This window comes from Lynx canadensis, chromosome E2, assembly GCF_007474595.2.
Source record: "Lynx canadensis isolate LIC74 chromosome E2, mLynCan4.pri.v2, whole genome shotgun sequence".
NCBI lineage: Eukaryota > Metazoa > Chordata > Mammalia > Carnivora > Felidae > Lynx > Lynx canadensis.
Window position 1 is genome coordinate 43,791,456 of NC_044317.1, and position 24,536 is coordinate 43,815,991.

General features: G+C 56.2%; 3 protein-coding genes across 3 annotated transcripts; 2 read left to right on the forward strand and 1 right to left on the reverse strand.

The window, feature by feature from the left end:
* Window positions 1-843: 843 nt before the first annotated feature.
* Window positions 844-5,442, reverse strand: SBSN (suprabasin). Its single transcript, XM_030298586.1, has 4 exons — window positions 3,326-5,442; window positions 2,009-2,074; window positions 1,869-1,913; window positions 844-1,022 (listed from the first exon to the last, which is right to left on the reverse strand). Exons 1-4 carry the CDS (start codon window positions 5,186-5,188, stop codon window positions 999-1,001), a joined length of 1,998 nt encoding a protein of 665 aa, XP_030154446.1. The 5' UTR covers window positions 5,189-5,442; the 3' UTR covers window positions 844-998.
* A 4,453-nt stretch (window positions 5,443-9,895) lies between these two features.
* On the forward strand, window positions 9,896-19,824 carry GAPDHS (glyceraldehyde-3-phosphate dehydrogenase, spermatogenic). The gene is made up of 11 exons (XM_030298587.1): window positions 9,896-10,001; window positions 12,739-12,907; window positions 13,635-13,731; window positions 13,914-14,020; window positions 16,860-16,950; window positions 17,036-17,154; window positions 17,524-17,605; window positions 17,912-18,063; window positions 18,227-18,389; window positions 19,456-19,553; window positions 19,643-19,824. Exons 1-11 carry the CDS (start codon window positions 9,935-9,937, stop codon window positions 19,713-19,715), a joined length of 1,218 nt encoding a protein of 405 aa, XP_030154447.1. The 5' UTR covers window positions 9,896-9,934; the 3' UTR covers window positions 19,716-19,824.
* Window positions 19,825-20,048: 224 nt separating this feature from the next.
* On the forward strand, window positions 20,049-21,789 carry TMEM147 (transmembrane protein 147). Its single transcript, XM_030299071.1, has 7 exons — window positions 20,049-20,220; window positions 20,289-20,358; window positions 20,803-20,862; window positions 20,948-21,084; window positions 21,214-21,298; window positions 21,385-21,506; window positions 21,590-21,789. Exons 1-7 carry the CDS (start codon window positions 20,144-20,146, stop codon window positions 21,711-21,713), a joined length of 675 nt encoding a protein of 224 aa, XP_030154931.1. The 5' UTR covers window positions 20,049-20,143; the 3' UTR covers window positions 21,714-21,789.
* Window positions 21,790-24,536: the final 2,747 nt, after the last annotated feature.

The following is a 24,536-nucleotide window of genomic DNA, read 5'->3' on the forward strand; positions in this document are numbered from 1 at the left end:
GCATCACAAGAGGACTTCTGCCTTTGGGTTGTGAGAGGCTTAAATGGTTCTAGCTCTTCACACAGTACTGAAACCTAGTAAGTGCTTAGTAAGCAGTAGCTGCTACCGCACATCCGAAAGCCAGGCCTTCCGCGTCACCGTTCCTGTCTTGTAAAGAGGCCCGCCCTCCTGTCATCGGTGTGCCTGCCACCTGAGCCTTTGGTCCTCCTCCCCGTGCAAGCATCTCCCACACGCAACTCCTCCCTCTCTCCTTTGCACGGATGCCCCCCACCCCACCCCCTGACACACACGGGTGCCAAACAGGAAAAGACTATTTTCAGAACATGCTTTGTAGCTCTTGTTTCTCCTCCACTTCCTATGTGACCTTGGCCATGTTTCTTAACCTGCGGGAGCCTCCATGTGCTTCTCTAGTAAAAGGGGCCATAACAGAACCTCTTACCTAGTGAGGTCACGCACCCAGCAGGGAGCCCAGCAATGCACAATAAATACAAGTTGTCCTTGTTATTCCTTCCGGGCCACACCTCCCAATGAGGACGCCACTCCCTGGGGCTGCACTAGGTTCCCGCCACTCTCTTCCTCGTGCTTCCTCCCCCACTGCCCGCTTTTTCGGCCCGGATGCTCCTCTCAGTGCTGAGCATGCGCGATGCTGCACGCCAGCGAGGCATGGCTCCTCCCTCTGAGTGCCCTCTTGCATCTGACCAGCCCGACGACGTCTCCAGCTCAGCCCCGCTGTGTGTCACCACCCCCCCCCCCAGCTCCTTCAGCAAAGTAGCAAGAAGAGAAAAGAGAATCCTCTCCCCTCCCCTCACCCAACCCCTCCTCGGGGAGCACGGCGGACCATGATGAGAGTAAAAGCGCGTCGTATTTATTCACAAATCCCAGTACAGACCCCTTGCGAGACTCAGGAAATCTGTCCCCCCACCCCCAGCTCCTCCAGGTCCTGTCAGCTAGTATGACAACAGGAAAGTCAGTCTGCTGAGTAAGGCCAGTGCATCAGTTTAGGGAATGATGGCGATGACGCTCTGGAAGAGAGGAGAGAGGGAGTGAATGCAGGGCACGTGGCCCTGAGGGGACCAAGGCCTCTGTCCTCAGCCCCCTAGAAAATGAGAGGGACATTGACACTAGCTTCTCTGACCTCGGACTTGCTTATGTCCTAGACTCCTAGATTCAGGAAGAATAGGGAGCCAGCCCTCCCAGGCAGAGGTGCCAGGGGCCTCTGTGGGAGCCCAGGGGTCCTGTCCGTTTTGCCTCAGAGGATCCCCTGCCACCCCCACGGCCCAGGAATAAACAAGGGTGTGCCTTGGGGCTGTTCCCACCCTCATCCTATGCCCCAGTCTCTTGCGGCTCAGGTACTAATTGCAAAGAGAAGAGCTAGGACTTTGCTTTGGGCCCAGAGTAGGGAGCAGGGTCCCATGGGAGCCTTTATACTGGGGGGCGAGGGGGTGCCTATCAGCCAGGCAATGGACAGAGCGGCAGGCTCCCCCCGCCTCCCACCGGCATATGGCTGTAAGGCAGCAGAGGCTGGGCAGCAGAGGGACTCACAGTGCGTTGAGGGAGGAAAGCTGGTGAGAAGTGTTGGGCACAGGGAGGGGAGGGTTTCGGCAGTGCCTCCCCCGCTGGCCCCCCGTGAGTCTGTTTTGCCAGCTTATGTCCACCTCCACGGGAGTGGAAAGCAGCCAGAAGAGGGGGCGAGGGACACAGAGCAGGCAAAGGAAGGGAAGGCCAGAGCTGGGAAACAGGTCGAATGGATGGCCTCTGCAAGGCTGAGTCTGTCCACCGTGACATTGTCCGTGAACGGGCAGTGGGAAGGGATGTGACTATGTCTCCAGAGGCCAAGAGCACAATGTAGAAGCCACGTGGGCACTCACCTGCCACAGAGCTGGAAAGTCGAGGAAGGCCTTGTTGACCGAGGCCTGGAATTCAAGGACAAGAGGGTTGGTCACCAGCACGTGCCCCACCACCACCCCTAGCGGGGCCTCCCCTCCCTTGTGCTACTTGGGAGACTTACTCCAGATGTTAATGTTGTGGTTGCGCCCCCTCCGTGCTGGCCGGTGGAAACGCCTGGATGAGTGCCCTGTGGATGAAGCCCAGACTGTCATTATAACCCGTCAGCCCTTGAGGGGTTCCAAGTTCATCTTCCACCACTGACCTGCTGCCCTGTAGCAGGGGCCGGGGTGGGAGGCATAGGCTAACCCCCTGTCCCCTCACTCTCCAGAAGGAAAACCCAGAGCCCATGTTGCTGTGGGAATTCTGTGAGATGAGAAGAAAAGCCTGGAAGGATGTCTGCCCCCTCCTGACTAGTCTTCCCCAATTCCCTCTTATTTCACTGAACGCATGCCCTGTTGCTGAGAAGGCCCTGACTGGAAAGGGAACCCAGAGAACCCACACAGATCCTAGTGTGACCTCAGCCCGACCTCGGCTCTACCCCCTCTGACCTGATCCCTAACTTGGGTTGATCCCTGTCCTAATTTCATCCCCAGATACTCAGCAGTACGTCTGCTGCTGTGGTCAGCCTTGAATCCCACAACAAACCTCCCCCTCCTGACCTCCTCCCAACAAAGACTGCTGTCTGACCCAGAGCCCACCCCTCCACCCCGTATACTTTCTGCAGAGTCCCTTCCTCCCCACCCACCCCTGGGTCCCTGCCTGGCAGCCGATGTGGCTGTCGGCTTCAAGGTCGAGGTCTGGGCCAGTCCTCAAGATGGTGTCCTAAAGATTCTTCGTGGAGATTGGAGCGTGGGGAATTGAGGCAGGCAGGGGTCAGCCTTCTGGTCCCCATGCCCCCTCCTTGGTGCCCGTTCTGCTGAGTGCTAGCCACAGGACCTTGGCAAGTCCCCTGAAAACCTGTGAGCTTCCATTTCCTTATCTGAGAATCAGGGAGTCAGCACCCTCACCCTGCCTACCTCAGAGGCTTGTTATGAAAATGAAGCAGAAAAGGGCTTGTCTCCAGAAGCCATTCCCCATGCTTCCTCTGATGCCCTGGGTTTTCTCAACACTCACTCTGTTTGCACTGCCACAGATCTTGGCCCAGTAACCACTTCCTGTTCCCCAGGAGGGGCTTCGTGTGCCTCTCTTTACACCTCCTCAACTGGGAGGGCAGCTCCCTGAAGGTGGGGCCGGGCCCCTTTCACGCTGTCTGATACAGGGCTTTGCCATGAGGTGGTTTGATCCATCTGACCAGCTGAGCTCAGAGAGGGAGCGTGGCCGTGGAGCAGCCCAAGCTTCTTTCACCGAACCCAGGCTACATGGACCACCCAAATGTCCCAAGGGTTAACTTTCCTCCCCCCAGCCCCTTCTCCCCAGTTCCCCACCCCTGTTCACCTACATTCAGCAGCTTGTTGGCCTCCTTGCCGGCTTGGTTGACCCCATTATGAACATTCTGCTGCAACCTGTCCACCTCCTTCCCGGCCTGGCCAGCAGCATGGTGGACACCTTGGCCAAGCTTCTCCGCTTCCTTTCCAGCCTGGCCGGCAGCGTGGTTGACCCCTTGACCAAATTTCTCTGCCTCCTTCCCGGCCTGGTTGACCCCATCGTGGACCCCTTGGACCACTTTGTCTGCCTCCTTTCCGGCCTGTTCAACGGCATGGTGAACGCCCTGGCCAAAGTGCTCCACCTCCTTCCCAGCCTGGTTGACTCCCTGGTGGACCCCTGGGACCACTTTCTCTCCCTCTTTCCCACCCTGTCCTGCAGCATAGTTGGCCTCCTGGCCAAACCTCTCTGCCTCCTTCCAGGCCTCATTAGCCCCATGGTGGACTCCCTGGCCAAAGTGCTCCACCTCCTTCCCAGCCTGGTTGACTCCAGGATGGACCCCTTGGACTATTTTGTCCCCCTCTCCCCCAGCCTGCCCTGCAGCATAATGAACATCGTGACCAAACTTCTCTGCCTCCTTCCCAGCCTGGCTGACCTCATGGTGCACCCCCTGACCAAACTTCTCTGCCTCCTTCCCAGCCTGGCTGACCCCATGGTGCACCCCCTGACCAAACTTCTCTGCCTCCTTCCCAGCCTGGCTGACCCCATGGTGCACCCCCTGACCAAACTTCTCTGCCTCCTTCCCAGCCTGGCTGACCCCATGGTGCACCCCCTGACCAAACTTCTCTGCCTCCTTCCCAGCCTGGCTGACCCCATGGTGCACCCCCTGACCAAACTTCTCTGCCTCCTTCCCAGCCTGGTTGACCCCATGATGGACCCCCTGGCCAAACTTCTCTGCCTCCTTCCCAGCCTGGCTGACCCCATGGTGTACCCCCTGACCAAACTTCTCTGCCTCCTTCCCAGCCTGGTTGACCCCATGATGGACCCCCTGGCCAAACTTCTCTGCCTCCTTCCCAGCCTGGTTGACCCCATGATGGACCCCCTGACCAAACTTCTCTGCCTCCTTCCCAGCCTGGCTGACCCCATGGTGCACTCCCTGACCAAACTTCTCTGCCTCCTTCCCAGCCTGGTTGACCCCATGATGGACCCCCTGACCAAACTTCTCTGCCTCCTTCCCAGCCTGGCTGACCCCATGGTGCACCCCCTGACCAAACTTCTCTGTCTCCTTCCCAGCCTGGTTGACCCCATGATGGACCCCCTGACCAAACTTCTCTGCCTCCTTCCCAGCCTGGCTGACCCCATGGTGCACCCCCTGACCAAACTTCTCTGCCTCCTTCCCAGCCTGGTTGACCCCATGATGGACCCCCTGGCCAAACCTCCCCGCCTCATTCCCAGCCTGCCCAGCAGTATGGTGGACCCCCTGGCCAAACCTCCCTGCCTCGCTTCCCGCCTGGTTGACCCCATGATGGACCCCCTGAATCACTTTGTCTGCCTCCTTCCCAACCTGTCCAGCAGCGTTGTTGACCCCATGGACAAACTTCTCTGCTTCCTTTCCTGCTTGTCCGATGCCATTGTTGATCCCATGGGCTACCTTGTCCAAGCCGTTGTTGAGCCCCTGGACGCCCTTGTCCAGCTCCTTGCCAGCTTGGCTCCCCATGTGGCTAAGTCCATTAAAAACTTTCTCCACTTCCCTTCCAGCATGAGTGATTCCATTATTGATGCCTTCCAGGGCCTTGCCCACCTCTCTCTCTGCATTGCTCAGCCCTCGGTTGATTCCTTCAATGACCTTCTCAATGGGGTCATCATTGGCCGCCCATCCAGGAAGGGCCCCCCAGAGCAGTAGGAGGGAGCAGGAGCTGAGCAAACTGGCAAGGTGCATGTTGTTGGCAGGGTGGGGAGGATGCAGAGAGGAGCCAGAGAAGCAAAGCTGCTATTTATCCTCTACCTCCCTCCCTCTTCTCCACCCCTCATGACTCAATTACCCTGTGAGGCACTGACTTGGTCCCCAGTCAGGGAGGTATTTCCCAGAGAGCTTTGAGTTGAGCAATGAAGAGGAGGAGGCAGAGAGGGTGAGTCATGAATGGAGAACACTCACGTGGCATCTTCGCCTCTTGCCCATTTCAGGCCCTCCACCCCAAAGCCCAGATGGCCTCCCTTCCAACCACCCCCCCTTTTCATTCCTCCCCCACCGTCCAGGTCTCCTCTCTCCCAACCCCACCTTCCAGCACGCCCATCCTCACAACCCAGGCCTGGCTCTTCACTCCTCTTGGGGGACGGAAGGATCCAGTTTCCCCAGGAGTGAGAGTCTGGGGCGATGGGAGGTGCAGTCAAGGGAAGGAGAGCACTCTTAGGGAGTTGAAGGAGTCATCAGACCTTGCTCTTACTGTTCCAGTAGATGCCCCCTGCCCTACACTTACCGCGTCCCAGCCCCATGGGTCTTCTCCCTGGTCCTCAGACACACCAGGTTTATTCCTGCCTCCATGGCCTTTGCACTTGCCATCTTCCCTGTCTGCAACGCACAACTCAGATCTTCACATGGTGGGTTCTTCCTTATTCTGCTCTTGACTCAAATGTGGCCTTCTAAAAACAAAAAATTAAACAAAACAAAACAAGAACCTTCCCACAGACTGACCAGCCACCACCTGCCCTTCCGTCTGGTGACCTTTGTCATGCCCAGGCTAGACCCCCGGCTGTTCCCCTCCAACCCCTGCCACCATGTGAACGCTGGGGGCTTTAGGCTGGGACCGAGGAGGCCCCAGGGGGAGGAGGGAAGGAAGGATGAGCCCCTGGCCTCCAGCCCAGGTTCTGGCTGTCTCTCAGTTATATTGGATGATATCATCCTTTTGTTTTTATTTTTATAAGTATTTACCATGACCCAAATTATCTTTTATATTGTCTGCATCACCTATCAGATTGTAAACTTCCAGAGGACAGGGCTTTTGTGTTGGTCACTGCTACATCCTCAATTTTTAGAACATTGCCTGGGGTTCAGTTAATGTTTCCAGGCTAAACAAGTGGATGGATTAAAAGAAGCACTCCCCAAAAGTATGTGATATAAGTACACATAGTATGCTTGCTAAGGGAGCCTGAGTCTCAGAGGGTGCTGGAGAGAGGGGTGCCTGGGTCCCCAGAGCAGCATAGGGCCCCTTGGGGAGGGTTACAGATTTTGGAGCCAGGACACATTCTCATAACAGAACCTTGGCTCCTGCTTCCTAGGCCTTGGGCAAGGGCAGAGGACTGATTGCCATGCTGGGACAGGACGCAGTGTCTCCTGAAAAGCCGGTTGAGGCAGCCACGGGGAGGGGCCGAAGACCGGGGGCAGCAAGAGAGTGTCAGCCAGAACCTGGGCTGGAGGCCAGGGGCTCATCCTTCCTTCCCTCCTCCCCCTGGGGCCTCCTCGGTCCCAGCCTAAAGCCCCCAGCGTTCACATGGTGGCAGGGGTTGGAGGGGAACAGCCGGGAGTCTAGCCTGGGCATGACAAAGGTCACCAGAAGGAAGGGCAGGTGGTGGCTGGTCGGTCTGTGGCAGCATCGTTATCTGGGGCTAGTTTAGAGGCAGGCGGAGACCAGAAGAATGAGAGCCGGTGTGTGGGTAAGTTGGGTGCAGGGGTGAAAGAGATTTGGGTTTTGATGCCAAAGGGAGAGACAGAGAGGGGGTGGAGGTGGGATTCCCGGTGGGAAGGCTCACGGGAAGGAATGTACAGGGTGTGAGTGAGCGGGGGTGGCAGAGTTATGTGCGTGGGTGCCCAGGTGTGGTGAGAATCTGCACGTGTTGTCAGCTCTGTTCAAAGGCCCACCCCCCTTGGAGGACCCATGGTGCCAACCGCGGTCCTGACGCCCAGGCCCAGAGACCCAGGGGCTTCTGCCATTTCTAGGCACTCCTGTAGAGGGCGACAAACCGTGCCACGTCTCCAAGCTTGAACTCATTAAATCTGTCTCCCAGTTTCACGCTCCAGGGACAAAGCCAAATCCCTGGGCAACCTCAGGTGTGGCTCTTCTGCCCTTGTCCGGTGCCTAAATGAGGGAGTTTCCCGTGCCAGGAGATTGCAGGGTGGGGAGGGGCGGGTGGTGAACTTCAGAATCCTAATCCACCCTGAGATGAGAGGTGGGGTTTCTCCTTTTGAAATGCACTCCATCGTATCCTTCCACCCCTCTCTCTGCCCATCCCACCATCTCCCGGCAGCCCCAGTGCTTCTCAGTCCTGTTCCCATTTGCCACTACTTGATTCAGGACTTTGGCATCTGGCGCCTTAAGAGACTGGCCTGGAGTCGTCCTTCCTTTGCCGTCCTCTGTTGGCTTTGGTCATGTGGCCCTGTTGCTTCTCTAAAGCAAGTTAAAGAGGTTTCTGTGGCCCAGCGTCACAGCAAACGGTCCCCGGGAGGGAGCAGTGGGAGCACACACACGGCCTCAGAGAGCACATGCCCTGCCCAGGGCCTCCCCGCTCTGGTTAGGATCTGCAACCATTCCTATGGGCTGGCGAACACTTGTTCCTGAGGCTTTGGCAGATCTTTTTTTAATTATTCTTATTTTTTTTAATGTTTATTTTTGAGAGAGAGAGAGAAAGAGAGAGAAACAGTGTGAGTGGGGGGAGGGGCAGAGAGAGAGAGGGAGACACAGAATCTGAAGCAGGCTCCAGGCTCTGAGCTGTCAGCACAGAGCCCGAAACAGGGCTCGAACTCACAAACCACGAGATCATGACCTGAGCTGAAGTCTGACACCTAACCGACTGAGCCACCCAGGAACCTCTGCTTTAGCAGATCTTGCTCATAAAGTCATCTGAATCTGGGTCAGCCTTTGGGAGGACAAATCTTAACTCTGTTTCTTCTTTTATTATTGGCCGGCTCAGATTTGTCATTTCTTTTTACACCACTGTTGATCCTTTATATTTTCTTAATGTTTATATTTGAGAGAGAGCGAGAGCGAGAGAGCGAGCGAGCACCAGGGAAGAGGCAGAGAGAGAAGACACAGAATCCGAAGCAGGCTCCAGGCTCTGAGCTGTCAGCACAGAGCCCCACACGGGGCTTGAACTTGTGAACCATGAGATCATGACCTGAAGTCGGTCACTCAACCGACTGAGCCACCTAGGTGCCCCACCCCTTTATATTTTCTAAGAAAATTTTTAATTGCATCTAGCTTTCCACATCTGTCATTGTAAAGTTATACAAAACTGGCCCCTCTTCAGTCCTGGTTTCATTTGGGTGATCTTCCACAGCCCCCATCATACATGTTAAGTTTGTCCCCCTTTTAATTAATACCTGTATTTTGGTCTTGAGTCATTGAAATTTCCCCATCTGTACACCAAATTTATTTTCAGTTCCCCTTCCCTGAAGCATCCAAACAGGAGAGCCTCACCTTCACCCTGTCCCATGGCAGGTGCTTGGCAAACGGAGTTCCCACGAAGGCTTGGGGAAGGAAGAGGTTGTGGTGTCATTCTGCCTCTTGTGGCTTCCACACCTCTCTCTGAGATGGTGACTCCCTCCTGACCCAAACCCCCACACTCCCTAAATCTTGGTCACAGCTGTGTGTCAGCTAGCCCTGCAGGTGAAGGCCCTTGCCTGTGAGTCACAGATGTGCAAGCAAGCCCCCACCCCCAGTGCTTTAGAGGAAAGGAGCCATCTGTCCATCTGTCCCAGAAGCTGCTTTGCCCTGGCACAGTTTTAGGTGGTGGAGGCCCCATGGTGAACGACAGGGGATACGTTGAGCAAGTAAATTAAGAACTAGATCATGACAAACTATGTGAAAAGCCACAAGAAGAATGGGATGCTGTGAGAGGATCTGACTTGGAGGTCACTTAAATTTAAGATTGGGAGTCAGAAGAAATGTGAGGATGCAATATTTCTGTATTCACTCTGGTATTTATTGAGTGAGCACGGTAGGTGCCAAACCTTCCTCTAGTCAGTGGGATAGAAAAGTGAAGGTAGACAAGCATTCTGCCCTCCAAGAGTCTAGGGGGCAGAGACACCCGGCAAGAAAACGAATAAACAAGATGATTTTTAGGGAGAGACATTTGCTGTGAGAAAAATAAAAATGTAGGGAGTATAACGATGGAGTTTTGCGCACTGGAACATCTAACTCAGGGAGCGAAGTCGGACAAAGCTTCCTGGGAGATAGGCGGGTTGAGGGGGTGAGGGCGATGGTCGGTAGTGATTGAGGCAGGACAGAACTTCAGATGGGAGTCAGGAGGGCCTCTCTTAAAGGGTGGCGCCGGAGGGAAACCAGGAGGCAGCCGAGCAAGGACACGGCTTTCCAGGCAAAAACAAACAAACCGCAGCTAGGCAGCTAACTAACCAGAGGAGGGTCAAGGAGCAGCACACAGCCAGTGTGCCCAGGGAGAGGGAGAGAGGGAGAGAGAGAGAGAGAGACCGAGACCAGGGCTTTGGGGACCAGTGTAAAAAGCTGGATTCTATTCTAGACGTCAGTGGCGGGCGGCCTGGGGGCTGCGGTGCACGCGCGCGGACGTCACACGCTTCGCACCGCCTCCTCTGTGACGTCACAGGGCACTGTGACGCCACGGCGAGACGCTCCGACGCCACGGCGAGACGCTCCGACCCCACTAGCTTGGGCGCCCCGCACCGCAGTAACTTCCCGGCAGCTCCCGGAGCGACCAGGCAATGAAACCTTAGGCCATGTCGAAACGCGACATCGTCCTCACCAACGTCACCGTTGTCCAGCTACTGCGACAGCCGTGCCCGGGTGAGGGAGGCAGCGGGGACACCCCGGGGAACGGGAGAAAGGGCGGGCCGGAGCCCCCGCAGCCCCGAGCCCCCTGCGGCGCGCGTGCCCGCCGCCCAGTGTCCACGAGGGAGGGGGCAGGAGGCGGGGTGCGGCGCCGCTGGCCCGCGACTCTGCCACCGCGGAGCCGCTTCCCTCCGTCCCTACCCCCTGCGCAGGTGGCCGAGTGGTTTCTATAGCGATGGCGGCGGGCCAGATAGCGGCCCCCATCGGCCGTGGCGCCGCCAGCGCGCGGTGGGAGCAAGGAAGCAGGGGCCGGGACAGGGGCGGAGCCGCGTCTACGAGGGCGCATTTCTGAGAACGGCCGCAGGTTGCTGAAGAACCTCAGCCAGCTGGGTTTCACGTAGGAGGGACGCTCTTATCGCCCAGCGCGGAAAGGCCGCATGGGGGTTGGCGGGCTTTGTCCTCCTCGGCCTGTGCACAGCGAGAGCCGCGCCAAGCACGTTACAGGCGTGCGCTCATTGGAACCTCACAAACACCCGGTGAGACCAGGGTGTTTATTGACCCCACTCAGAGCGGCAGGGAAGAGCGCGAGCCGCCTCCCTCGGTCTCTCAGCACCAGAATAGTAGCGCTGGGACTCGCAGTCCCCTGCTCCGAGCCACTGGGCAGCCAGCCCTACCGCACCCAGCCATAGGTGCACCCACACTCCAGCCGGATGAACCCAGGTCTTGCCACAGGGCAACCGGCATTCCCCCGGCTGCTTCCGCCGCCTCCGTACTGACCGCGGCCGGGGTGCCAGGGCCAGAGGCGGTGGGAGGGACCCCCGAGGAGCTGCGCGGGGCAGATCCGCTGCTGCCCGCTGCGGACCTCCCGCCTGCTCAGCGCTCGCCCCGTGACCTCGGGCCTCGGTTTCCCCTCTGTGAGGCGGATTTATCGCTCCTGCCTCACAGCATTCAGCGAGCAGGTGGCCGCGAGAGCTCAGCACGGCACCTAGCCCATGGCAGCACCCAGGAAATGGGAGCGTCATCTTAATTAGGAGAGCACGCGCCTGTTGCCTTTGTTTCACCTACCAGGTGATGCTTCATCACTGAAGCTCCTTCAGGCTCTTCCTTCCTAGTGCAGGAGCTTCCCTCCAGCCCACGCACCCCACCCCTGGAGTGGAGGGGAGGAGAGAGAAAGCCTGGGGGCAGGTGGGAGAGGAGAGCCACCGGAGTTTTCTCCCGAAAGGCCGCCGAGTGGTCTCAGATTCCCACTCTTAGCCCAGATGAACGAATCTCCCTCTTTCGTGATAGCGGAAGCAGAACCCCCAGGAATGCAAACATCCTAGGTCACCAAAGCCACAGGGTCACTGCCACCAATAAACTCTTAATACCTTCATGAACTGGTATTGCCCCTGGAGACCCACAGTCCAGACTCAGACCACATGGACTGCGGCAGCCGGTAGAGGTCAGGGAGACCCACAGGCCAGCTGGCCCACGGCTCCTAGCCCCACCACCTCCCAAGTGCCTTTGATTCTGGCGCCAAGAGCAACACCCACCTTCCTCCTCCAGGGCCTCTCCAACCTCTTCTCTCTTCCTTTCCTCACAAGTACTCTTGGTAGCAACCTCTTCCCTCTGCTGAGGTCAGCACCTACTGGGCCTGGAGATCTGAGTCTTCACAGCAGCCCCCAGGTAGAAGGTGCAGATGCAACACCAGGAAACAGGCCAGAGAGCTCATTCACTTGCTCAAGACCACGCAGGTGGCTGAGCAGGGGCTGACATTCAGGCCTGATTCCCAGCTAGAAACCCTCTGCCGGCCAGGCCCCCTGACTGCGGCCTCTACCTCTCCCCTCCTCTCCTCAAGCCCTTATCTGTAGCGCAGCTAGCACACCTCCAAACACGGGTTTTCAAGTGCCGTATGGGAGTGGGAGCGTGTACGTTTGGAGAGGTGGAAGCTGGAGTGGGTTTCCATTCGTTTCGTGTTTTGATACACCTGTATTTCCTACTACTCTGAGCATAAGAATCACCTGGAGTGCTTTTAGAATCAGGAGTCCTTGGCTTCAGTGTAGACCTATTGAATCAGATTTCCCTAGGAAGAGGCCGACCGTGGGATTCTTATCATCAGAACAGCTTGGGGACCACAGGGTTGGCACAATTATCAGACAAGTCTGGGAAATAATCTTTGAAATATTAATGTATGTGGACTGTCTCCTAGACTCCATCATAAGCATCACATATATCATCTCATTTAATCAGTGACTCTCTAAGAGTGTACTATTATTTTCATTTTACAGAGGAGGAAACTGAGGCATTGACAGTATCACTCCAAGTGATTGTTAAAAATACATGCATAATGAGTTACAATCTCTAGGGGAGAGGCCCTGGCATGCGTATCTTTTTTTTTTTTTTAAGTTTATCTTCAGAGAGAGAGAGAGAGAGCGCATGTGAACAAGCGAGGGAGAGGCAGAAAGAGAGAGGGAGAGAATTCCAAGCAGGCTCTGCGCTGACAGCAACACAGAGCTCAAACTACAAACCATGAGATCATGACCTGAGCTGAAAACCAAGGCGTCTGACACTTAACCAACTGAGCCACCCAGGCATTGGTATTTTAAGCAAGCCTACCCCCTGATTATTCTGTGGATCAGGTGGGTTGGGGAAACAGTGGGCTAGGTGGTTGGCCACTAGGGGCCTGGAACCAGCAACAGGTTCTGGGTGGCAAAAAGGGTTCATTCTCTCCCACTATGGTGGTGCAGCTCATTGTCCCCACCCTCCTCAACAGTGACCAGAGCACCACCCCCGCCTGAGCCCAAGGTTGAGGCAGAGCCAGAGCCACAGCCCAAGCCCCAGCCTGAGCCAGAGCCTAAACCTGAGCCAGTCAAGGAGGAAGCCCCGCCTCCTGCCCCTAAGAAGGTCCCTGTGGTTCGGAAGCTGACCGTGGGCATCAATGGGTGAGTCAGGCCTGGCCCTAGCCGCTCCTGAAGGCTTAGGGCCCAGCCTTTCCTCTGGTTGCTGCCTGAGGCATCTCCCCATTTCTCACCATCAGTGCTCTCATTCTGCCCATCCTGGCTGGAGAAATACAGGGAGAAGGTACAGGGGTGCACCCTGAGAGGGCTCACATTCTGGTGGGAATCAGGAACACGACAGTTTAGTGACACATGACATGAACAGCATGGAATTGGGTACAGTAAGGCTGGAGAGAGTAGTGGTAGCCAGTTCTGAGGTTGGGACAGCTCAGTGAGCCAACAGGCAGGAAGTCAGTGCGTGAAGCACACTGGCACTGGGTGGGGAGCAAGCAAGGGAGAAAAGGAGGCAGGGAGCAGGGGAAAGCTGGTAGGGGCCTGGCAGGCCATGGTAAGCAGTCCAGATTTGGTTTTACTAAGAGCCATGGAGGTTTTCCAGCCATGAGACATAATTTGACCTAAGCTCTACAAGATCCATCCAGCTACAAGATTAGGGATAGGGGGACGGGCTGAATGGGTAGCAGAAGCAGTGAAGAGGCTGAAGAGGACATCTGGGCAAGAGATGACAGTGGCCGCACTTTGCCTTCTCTCCCCAGACTGAGTCCCACCCAGTACCCTAGAGTGCACCTCCTGTTATCCCCTTTTCTCCCGTCCCCTCCTCTGCCTGCTGGCGAGGATTCTGAGGACAACCCCCACAACCCTTGTCCCTGGACAGATTTGGACGCATCGGCCGCCTGGTGCTACGCGCCTGCATGGAGAAGGGTGTTAAGGTGGTGGCAGTGAATGATCCATTCATTGACCCAGAATATATGGTGAGCAGCAGGCCGATGCTAGACCTGGGAAAGGTGGGACTGGAGTGGGGAGGGGGCTCAGGAGAGCTCCATGGAAGGCTCCCAGATGCCGTGTGGCTCCTTCACCGGGGTGGGGACACCCTTGGGATGCCAGCTCCTCCACCCTTGACACTCAAGACTGGGAGCCATCCTGTCTCCCACAGGTGTACATGTTTAAATATGACTCCACCCATGGCCAGTACAAGGGGAACGTGGAATTCAGGAACGGACAGCTGGTCGTAGACAACCAGGAGATCAACGTCTTCCAGTGGTAAGGGAAGCTGTGTGATGCATGCCTGCAGCAGATTAACGCAGGAGCTGTAGAGATGACCAGATGAGATTCCAGCCCCTTGTGTGGGGCCCAGAACCCCCCAAATTGTGTGTGCACGTGCCTCTGGGTACTGGGCTCGAGGGGTCTGAGAAGTCCCTGGCCCCTAAAATGGTGTAAAAACACGAATCTAGAAAGGTGACCCACTCTTTTTATTTAGCACACATTTACATGTTTTCTCACAGGCAGAGCAACTCAATGTTTAACACTCAACTTCTGATTCTCCTTCAACCCCCAAACCTACTCATCTCCCTTCCCAGGAAATGGCATCACCACCTAGCCAACCGCTTCCACTTGGTTCCTACAGAGCAGCCACAGAGGCCTTTTAAAAACATCACCTGGACGCGGTGACTCCCCTACTTAAATCTTCCAATGGCTTCCCATTCCCCCATGAATAAAATCCCAGCTCCTGATGGGGCCCCCAGGACTATTAGCTCCCCCCTGCCTTTCCATGTCATCCCAGCCAAGCCGGCCATCCACCTCTTGGGACCCTAAACGAGTATCTCTTACACCTGGGCAATGCTGACTCCTTAGTACCCATTTCACGTGGTTCACCTGACATCACTACCCTTCCTGCCACTGAAAGATATGTTTAGAATCTGTAAATCAAAAGCAGTAATGTTAGATATTTAATATGCTTTCAAATATAAACACTTTCAAGATAACAAAAAATTTAAAAATTTATAAAAGGGGAAGCCGGTTAGTTAAAGATAAACGGTTAGTTCTTTATCTTTCTAATGTAAATTAGCAGCCACAACTGGCCCTGCTGCCGCTTGAGACAGCCGCAGCCACTCCCAGCACCTCGGTGTCTATGCGCGCGGGTCAGGAGGGCTGGTGACGAGGCACTCAGGGCTGGGTGCGAGCAGGATGAGCAGGACGGTGGGTGGAGGCGGGACTGGAGAGCCCCTGAGTATAAGCTGCCTGAGCCAAGTTTGGAATCTTAACCCCAACACAATTCCGGCACAGCAGTCACTGCTCAGACATCCCGTGTCCTTTCCTTGCTCAGCCTGGCGCTCCTGCCACCTGGGGCACTCTCCCTGCCTCCCCCATCCCGTCTGTCCCCTCGGTGTGCGCCCAGCACTCAGGTGCTGCCTTCCTTGGTGACTCCAGCAGCTCTTCCCTGTCCGCCCGCTTTTGTCACTGCACTGTGGATGTTCTTCGGGCACTCGGCACCAGCCATGGGGTTTGTGTGTTTTACCCTCGCTTCACCCCTTCCTAGCTGGGTGACCTTGGGCAAGAGACTGAAATGTCCTAGCCTGTTTCCTACGGTATCTGCTGGGGATGATGATCATACCCACCACAGTAGTAGTGGGGAGTACGACCGAAGTTAACAGGTGTGGGGGGACATTGGGAAGGGTGTTTTCCCACAAAGCCACAGTCGTCTCGCAGGGAGGGCCCTCTTGCTTTGTGTTGCCATTACGGCTTTGGCACCGCAGACGCAGGCCCTAGCCCTGGGTAGACTCTACTTCCTTGAAGAATGAATGGAATCCTCAAAACAGCCCTCTGGGCAGGAGGGCAGGGCCCGTGACAGCCTAGAAAAGGAGCTGGGGTCTCCTGAGATGCCAATTCAGCAACGGCAGAGGAATATGAAGTGCTCCCCTCTCCACCGCAACTTGGAAGGCAGGAAAAAGGGGGCAGCAGAGAAGAAATAGTTGGGCCAGATGATGAAAAGTGCACCCTGACAGAACAGATGACCAGAGAGAACCATGTGTGGCGGTCCAGGGAGATGGGAAGCAGCTTGTTCGTTCGCTTGTTCCATTCTCAAAGTGCATCCGGGGCCAGCCCGCCTGCCCTCTCAGCCGGCTCTGCCCAGGTGCCGGCTCCTCTGAAAAATGCCAGTAACAGTGCCTACTCCTCAGGTCGCCAGGGTTAAAGGAGTTCAATAAGGTAGAGCACTCAGAACACGGGTATGTGGCAGGCGTGTATAATGGTTAACAAAAAAACCCCCACCAACACTAAAACCCTCTACAGGGTGCAGGCTCAGTGGCACAGAGTGGTCTAGAAGACAAAACAGATGCTGACAAATAACCGCAGAAGAAAATATCACTGTTGTGATAAACACCGTGAAGAGAAAAAACCAGTATACGGTTTATTCACTTATCGCTGCTTGGCTAAAGCCAAGTAGAAGACAGCAAACACTAGGTGTCTGATGTTTCAAATACAAACATTGGCTATCAGGTGGAAATATGAGCTTCTCAAACAGCAAACAGAATCACCTTTACTTTCTAATGTAAACCACTAGTCACCGCAGGCCCAGGGCCACCTCAGGCTTCAGTTCTCCCCTGGGATCCGTTCTCAGGGATGTAGAGTGTCTTTAGAGACTTGCCCAGCCTCTCGCACCGGGCTCTCGGTGGAGGACAAGGGACTAGGAGGGCTGTGGGGAGGTTGTCAGGGCTGGGGACCGGAAGCGGCGGGGCAGGCCTCACCCTGCCGGGGCCCACATTTTGGGCAGCATATGTAGAATGGACCTGACCTGGCTGGGAGCAGTCAGGGATGGCCCCCCTGGGGGCGTTGAGGCTTAAGTCAGGAAGGTGGCAGCTTGGACCCAGGCATAGCAGGCGGGGTAGAGTCAAGAAAAGAGGCCCGCAAGGCGGGGTTAGTGATGAAAGGCAAAACCAGCAGGATCAAATCCACTGGGACAGCTAGGTATGGGGTGGGAGGAAAAGACAGTTGCAGGCCAGGCAGGAAGGTGTCTGGTCAGCCTTTTGAACAGTGCAGGCCATGACTGTGAAGGCAAGGTCATGCAGCAAAAGACTGACTCCAGTGCTGCCACCCTCCACAGCAAGCAGCCCAGAGATATCCCCTGGAAGTCTGTTGGGAGCCCCTTTGTGGTGGAGTCCACGGGTGTGTACCTGTCATTAGAAGAAACTTCGGTAAGTGGGGGACAGGTGCCTGGGGCTGGCTGGGTGGGGGGGGTGACATTTGAAGCACCTCCTGACATCTGTGCTCCTTCTCTAGAACCACATTGAGGCAGGTGCCGCGCGTGTGGTAATCTGCGCACCGTCACCGGACGCGCCCATGTTTGTCATGGGGGTAAACGAGACGAACTATAACCCTGGCTCCATGAAAATTGTCAGGTAACGGGCAGCAACATTCTGAAGCGTGTGGGTGGCACCCAGAGGACGTGCCAGCCTCACCCTCTTCACCCCTACTCCCAATAGCCCCCTGGTGCTTTCACATCTCCCTTCCCAAAGCCTTAACAACCATCACATTAACATTACCCTGAGACTGTTAGAACGGCACGGCTCCTGGGGAACATGCTTGGGGAGCTTCTCCGGCCACACTTGTGGTGCCTCCTTCAGCCTGAAGGCACCCCCAGTGATCTCTCTCATTCCCATCCTGACTTTCACAAAACCAGGCCTGTGTGCATAAACTGAGAGGTGAGGGGGGTAGTGCTGGCTCTGGGCCTCACCTCACGGTGCCCTTGCACACCTGGGCCATTTCAGCAATGCATCCTGCACCACCAACTGCCTGGCCCCCCTTGCCAAGGTCATCCATGAGCGATTTGGGATCGTGGAAGGGCTGATGGTGAGTTGGAGAGGGGCTGGAGCAGGAGGGATGGCAGGGAAACTCTACACCTTCCTCCCAGGACTTGCTTAGTGTGTGGTGGTAAAAGGGAGAGACTTGTTTCGGGAGGAGGAGCCAGGTGGTAGTCTCTTAAACACCCTGCAACTTGCAGACAAGGCTGGACCCTGGCCTGCACGTGGCCCTCCTGTGGTCTCTGGTGGTGGCCACACCAGTCTCCACACCTGGGTTAGAACCTCAGGCCTGGGAAAAAGAGGCATGGGAGTTTAGGAGAAGGCCTCAACAACTCAGCCCTCTTCCTCTCCCAAGACCACAGTTCATTCCTACACTGCCACCCAGAAGACAGTGGACGGGCCATCAAAGAAGGCCTGGAGAGATGGACGGGGTGCCCACCAGAACATCATCCCAGCCTCCACAGGGGCTGCCGAGGCAGTGGGCAAAGTCATCCCATCCCTCAGCGGGTATGAGGGCAGAAAGTTACAACCAGGGTCAGGGGGTGCACCCAGGAGGACTGGACTGGCCCCCAATCTTTGAGGTGTCCACTGAGGGGAAAGCAGAGACAACGAGGGATGGACAGAAAAGTCCCTGTGTTCTGACTCCCACCCCTAATGTGGGATTCTCCAGGAAGCTGACGGGAATGGCGTTCCGGGTGCCAACCCCAGACGTATCTGTTGTGGACCTGACCTGCCACCTGGCCCAGCCTACCTCATACAAGGCCATCAAAGATGCCATAAAAGCAGCAGCCAAGGGGCCCATGGCTGGCATCCTTGCCTACACCGAGGATGAGGTAGGGGCTGAGGAAGGGGACCCTGGAAGGAGCCCTCTGAGGAGGAAATGTGATTGTCCACTTGCCAAAGAGCTGCTCACAATGTATCAAGAGAGGGACTGCAGGGCTGGGAAGGTCTGCTGTCCCTGCCTCAGGGTCTTTGCACTTGCTGTTCCTGTGGTCTGGATAGCTCTTCTTCCAGGTGGCCACATAGTCTGCCCTCACCTCCGAGTCTCTACGTCAATTTCTGTCCTCAATAAGATAATCTCTTTCTGGCCCTTTCCCTTACCTGAAATTTCATTTCATAGTCACTATTGGCACTGCTAGCACGTGCACAAGAAAGCACGGACTTTGGGACTATCTTTTCACCTCCGTGGCCCCAGCCATCTTCCCGGGGCCTGGCACACAGCAGGCGCTCGATACATGCTTAGTGAACAAGACAATGGCTCCCATTTTTCAACGCTTACTTGGGACAGGCCATGGCCGGGTGGCCTCCCTGTGAAGAAAGGATGTCACCATCCCTTTGCTCCCGTCATGCCATCTCTGTACACCCACCTTTGGTGCTGCCTCTGTGCTTTAGTTCCTATAGGTCCACTCTCACACAGCCACCGGGATCTCGTTTTAAGCAAATCAGATCACATCCCCCCCCACTGCTGAACACCTTCCTCTGTGGCCTTAACACCACACAAGGCCCAAGGCCTCAGGGCCTCTGTGTTGTAGCTCCTTCCACCTCAGGCACTGCTGAGGGCCTGAGTTGACCAGATGCTCCTAGACATCCAGACCCAGCCTGACCACCTCCCCTCAGAGAGGGCCTGCGTGCCGGCCCGCTCTGAGTGCCCGCATCGTTACCAGGAAGTCATGTTTACTGGTGCAGCATGAGGGTGTTTGCCTTCTTAGTCCTTTGGCCACCCCCAGCAGGCAAAGCCCCAGTATGCCGTCCTCATACCATCCCCAGAACCCGGACACAGCAGGGCTCCACCAGATATTGCAAATGAATGCATGGCCAATGTGCCTAAGAGTCGGAGCCTGGGCTCCTGGAGGTCCTTGCTCGGCGACCCACACTTTATCTTGAAATTCGAACGCCCAGGTTGTCTCCACGGACTTTGTGAGCAATACCCACTCGTCCATCTTCGATGCCAACGCCGGCATCGCGCTCAACGACAACTTCGTGAAGCTCATTTCCTGGTGAGGGGGAAGGAGTCCGAGAGATTGGGGGCGGGGGGAGAGCGGGAGTGGTCGAGAGGAATCCCCTGACCCGCCTCCTCCCTCCCCAGGTACGACAACGAATACGGCTACAGTCACCGGGTGGTGGACCTGCTCCTCTACATGTTCAGCCGAGACGGGTGAAGCAAGACGACCCCTCTTCTGTTCCCCTGGGCTCCGGGGCCGGAACCCGTACCTCCCGTTGCCGCCTCCCCCGAAGAAGGAAGGCGCCCAGTTGTGAAATAAAAACGCAGAGTGCTCACTGTCGCGCCCGTGTCTCTGCGCCGGTCACTACGGGGTCACGGCGCGCCCCGCACTCAAACGCGTTCCGCCGGTGCCCGCGGGGGGACCACACCTCGCCGCTCCACCTGGCTCCGCGTCGGCGCACTGGAGCCGCGCAGGCTCCCGGCGCCCGGCGCGGGCCGTGACGTCAGCGCGCCGGCGCCGGCCCGGCCTCGCTCCCAGAAGGCCGCGCGGGTCGCGGCGGAGGCAGGTGGGCGCCAGCCCCGCACTCGGGCGCCAGGCCTGCCGAGGAAGAGACCCGCGCCCCGCGGGCCCCGGCGGCCGGCGCCATGACCCTGTTCCACTTTGGGAACTGCTTCGCCCTGGCCTACTTCCCCTACTTCATCACGTACAAGTGCAGCGGCCTGTGAGTGCGGGGCAGCCGCGGGCGGGAGGGCGGGGGCCCGGGCCGAGCCTGACCGCCCGCTCCTGCAGGTCCGAGTACAACGCCTTCTGGAAGTGCGTGCAGGCTGGGGTCACCTACCTATTCGTGCAGCTGTGCAAGGTGAGGGCCCCCGGGTCCCCCTGAGAATACCCTGGAAAAAATGGGCTCTGGAAGGGGCGGAACTTGGGGCGAGGTCTCCAAACAACTTTTGTATAGCAGTTTAGTAAAATTGAGAAAACTCAGTTGTGTGGTGGAGTGTTTTGTACTTGCAGGAGCCGCGAATTAACCCCAAGGTCCACACAGTGCTGCTGACACTGCCGGGGTAGCTATAGCTAGCTCCGGCACCTCCTTGCCTAACCCGATCCCCTGTGACCACCACGGAACCCAAACTTCAGACCCCTACCCCCTTGTCTCCCCTGATCCTGTCATCTTGCCCGCCTCTTGCTCCCTTTCCACAAGGGTCCCTGAACCCCCAGAGCTCTACCCTCCACACCCACGCTAATTTCCTGCATATCCCACCTGGGTTATTGCCCTCACCTTGCAGTGATCTTTCTGTTTTCTCAGATGCTGTTCCTGGCCACTTTTTTTCCCACCTGGGAAGGCGGCATCTATGACTTCATTGGGGTGAGTGGGACAAGGGAGGGGGCAGGAGTGTAGGAGTGGGGCCCCCTGGCACCTGTGCTCACTCAAGCCTCAACCTGACCCACAGGAGTTCATGAAGGCCAGCGTGGACGTGGCAGACCTGATAGGCCTAAACCTTGTCATGTCCCGGAATGCAGGCAAGGGGGAGTACAAGATCATGGTTGCTGCCCTGGGCTGGGCCACCGCCGAGCTCATTATGTCCCGGTGTGTGCAGCAGCCTGGAGCCCAGATTCCTAAGAAAGGATACCTGGGTTCTAAGGAGGTGCTGGAGGGTGGGGGCTCAGACTCTGGGTGCTGAGGGTGCTGGAGAATCCCTCCCTTTGCCTTCCTCAGCTGCATCCCCCTCTGGGTTGGAGCCCGGGGCATTGAGTTTGACTGGAAGTACATCCAGATGAGCATCGACTCCAACATCAGTCTGGTACGAAGTCCTGTTCTCCCACACACCTTTTTGCTGGTGGCTGTACTCTTCCCAAAACTTGGTCCTGACTTCCCACCTCCCTGCAGGTTCATTACATCGTTGCATCTGCCCAGGTCTGGATGATAACACGCTACGACCTATACCACACTTTTCGGCCAGCAGTCCTCCTACTGATGTTCCTTAGCGTCTACAAGGCCTTTGTCATGGAGTGAGCTGGGTGGGGTTTGATGTTGGGTCCAAATGGGGGTGGATTATCTATTCTCCTTTCCTCATTGTGATGTTTCCTTACAGGACCTTCGTCCACCTTTGTTCCCTGGGCAGCTGGACAGCACTGCTGGCCCGAGCAGTGGTGACAGGGCTGCTGGCCCTCAGCACCCTCGCCCTCTATGTCGCTGTTGTCAACGTGCACTCCTAGGCTTGATGTCTCAGACATTCACATACCCTTTCCCTGCCTCCAGGTTTCTGTGAAGTAAACAGTATTTGGAAAGTTGTTTCTGCCTCCATCTTTCTCTCTCTCTCTCGCTTTCTCTCTTTGGAACTATCTACCAATACCATATTCACTGGTTCTAGAGGCCCTTGTTCTGGCTTTGAAGCCAGGTAGGCTAGGAAACTGGCCAACACTGGTTTGTCCTGTGTTCTGCAGCAGTTCCCCGGCTCTTCCTTTTTCCAGGATAGACTGGGGGCTTGGAATAGATAATCTTTGAGCAGTGGCAGGAAACAGGTGATAGAAGGGAGCTAGAATCGAAGAATATATTTCTCAGAGGCTTTTCCTCACAGCCTGGGCCCTTCCCTGGCTGCTTACCTCCTAGACTCTCAGCCCTAATCTCCCCTTCCAATCCACCCTTCATATGGAGGCCAAGGGGATGTATCTGAAATCCCAGTTTTATTAGTGCATCCTCCTTGCTTACAACCTTCTGGGATTCCCCATTGCATACTGAACAGTCCAACCACCTGAATTCTGGGTTTGGCCCTTGGGTGGCAGACGACTTTTATGAGCTCTGAGGTGCTTTGGTTCAGTTCTGTAGCCCTCAGATCAAATCCTGGCTGGAGTCTTCTTAGTATGGAGTACAGAGACCACTGCAGCCAACTAGCACAGCAGCTGAGCCCAACTTGGGCATCGTCCTGGATGCTGCCTTCCCTACCTCTTGTTTCACAAATTCTTTGGGAACTTCTCAGGTGTAGTCGGAGACCAGCCTCATTATTCAGAGGGCAGAGAAGAAAGAGGCAGCCACTCCAGTTGGTCGGTGGCAAGTTTAATAACGGAACTTAAACATACAAGGCTTATCTTGTGGCTGCAGGATGACTGGATCTCTACACCCACCTGCCAAATCCCAAAAGTTTATATATAGAGGTTTTAACTGGATTCAGTCACATACTATCTAATACCACATCAATGTCAAGGCTATATCCTTGGGGTAGCATGTGGGGTGGGGTGGTGGAGGAGAATGCACATTTCAAGGACTGGGGGTGGTGAGAAGACTCCCAGCTCACAGGTCAACCGGTCAAGTTCACGTGCTCTCCATTTCCTCCAGCACCACCCCAGGCCTTCCCTGTTCTAGTGGCCAGCCGCCTGCCCCGTTCCCTCTCCATCCCAGAGGGGATGTGTCAGAAGCAAGGCTTTAATGTCATGTTTATGTTCCACCTTGATGCAAATCCTGCCCGCCCAGGAAGGTGCTCTTCAGCGCTGGTATTCCCACAGGGATCTCCCAAGGCCTAGGATAGGGTAAGTGCCCCCTAGGCAGTCTCTTCCCTCCAGGCTGTCAAGGTCCTGCCATAATGTTGCTTAACCCCGGGCTTAGGAAAGCACTAAGCACAGCTGTGCTAGGAGTCTTGATGTGTTCAGAAGGAGCATTTACCCTCAGGTGGGGAAACCACCACCTAGCCCTGCCACCTCTTCATTGTCCCTAGTCTAGACGGTCCACAGGTGTCTTGGAGGGGTGGGGAGTGACTGATTGGTCACAGAGTATATGGGCACTCCTAGCCCAGCTGGGTAGATCTTTGATAGTATCTCTCTCCCACACCTCCATCCCAAGCCCCACCTAGCCTTTGACATGTATGGGGATGAGTGAAAGTTGCAGAAATGACTATTCAACAACTATTTGCTGAGCAGAGACTCTGATCCAGGGCCACTGTCGGTGGCCAACTATCTGTGGATAATCCCAGCTTTTATGGGGCTCGGGGAGACCAGAACGGTTGGGCTGAGATGGAGGGAGCACAGGCTAGATCAGGGCGGTGCTGGGGGGCCCAACCTGGGGGACAGGATGGGTTCCCTGGAAGAGAGATGTGAGCTGAGAACTGAAGGATGAGCGAATGGGGCAAGGGGAAGAAAGTAGGTGGCAAAGCCTGTGCAAAGGCCTTGAGGTCAGAGAGCAGGCCTGGCTTTCCAGTGAAACGAGAATTGATTGGAATAAGATCGAGGCGGCTTGTGAGGCTGGAAGCCAGCAGGGGCAGGGAGGAACCATGGAGAATTCTAGGCCAGGGAAGGGCAGGGAGTCCAGGGCTCACTGATGGGACATGTTTGGAGGATCGCTGGGCCATGTGGAGTGGGAGAACCAGAGACAGATGTGGAAGCCACTGCAGATAGAACAGGCCATGGGGGCAGCGGAGTGGGGGCTGTGGTGAGGAGGAGAAGCCTGGGGTCCTGACAGAGAGACTCCTACTAAAGAACCAGGAAGAGAGGTGAGGAAGGGGACGGGGTGGAGGGGCGGATGTCAAGGCAGTGTCGAGCAGTTGGAGAGTTAACTTTTCAGGGGAGAGGGATGTGAGGACGAGACCTGTGACTTTAGCCTCCAGAGTCGGTCCCAGGGCAGCGGCAGAGGAGTGAGCAAGTGGAACCGGAGTGGAGACCCCTGTGAAGGGAGAGGCGGGTGTGGAACGGTGCTGCTTGAGGTGGAAAAGATGTTGACACATTCTGTCAAGGTGCCAAGGGGAGAATGAGAATGCAGGCTGAGGAGAGAGACCAGAGGTGGTGTCTAGGCTAGCAGAGGGGCAAAGGCATCACTCCTGAGGGTGCCTGTCTGTGGTCATGTCCAGCTCGCCTGTAAATGCTGTCACTCTAGACAAAGGGATGGGAATTCATTCCCCCCAGGAATGTTTAGTGAGTACCTACTACACACTAGGCTGTGTCCTAGGAACTGGAGATACAGACCTGAACAAATAAATAGCTGCTGAGTTGTAGGCTTGTGGGAGGTCAAAGGGGATCACGAAAAACACTTAGGACAGTGCCCGGCACAAAATA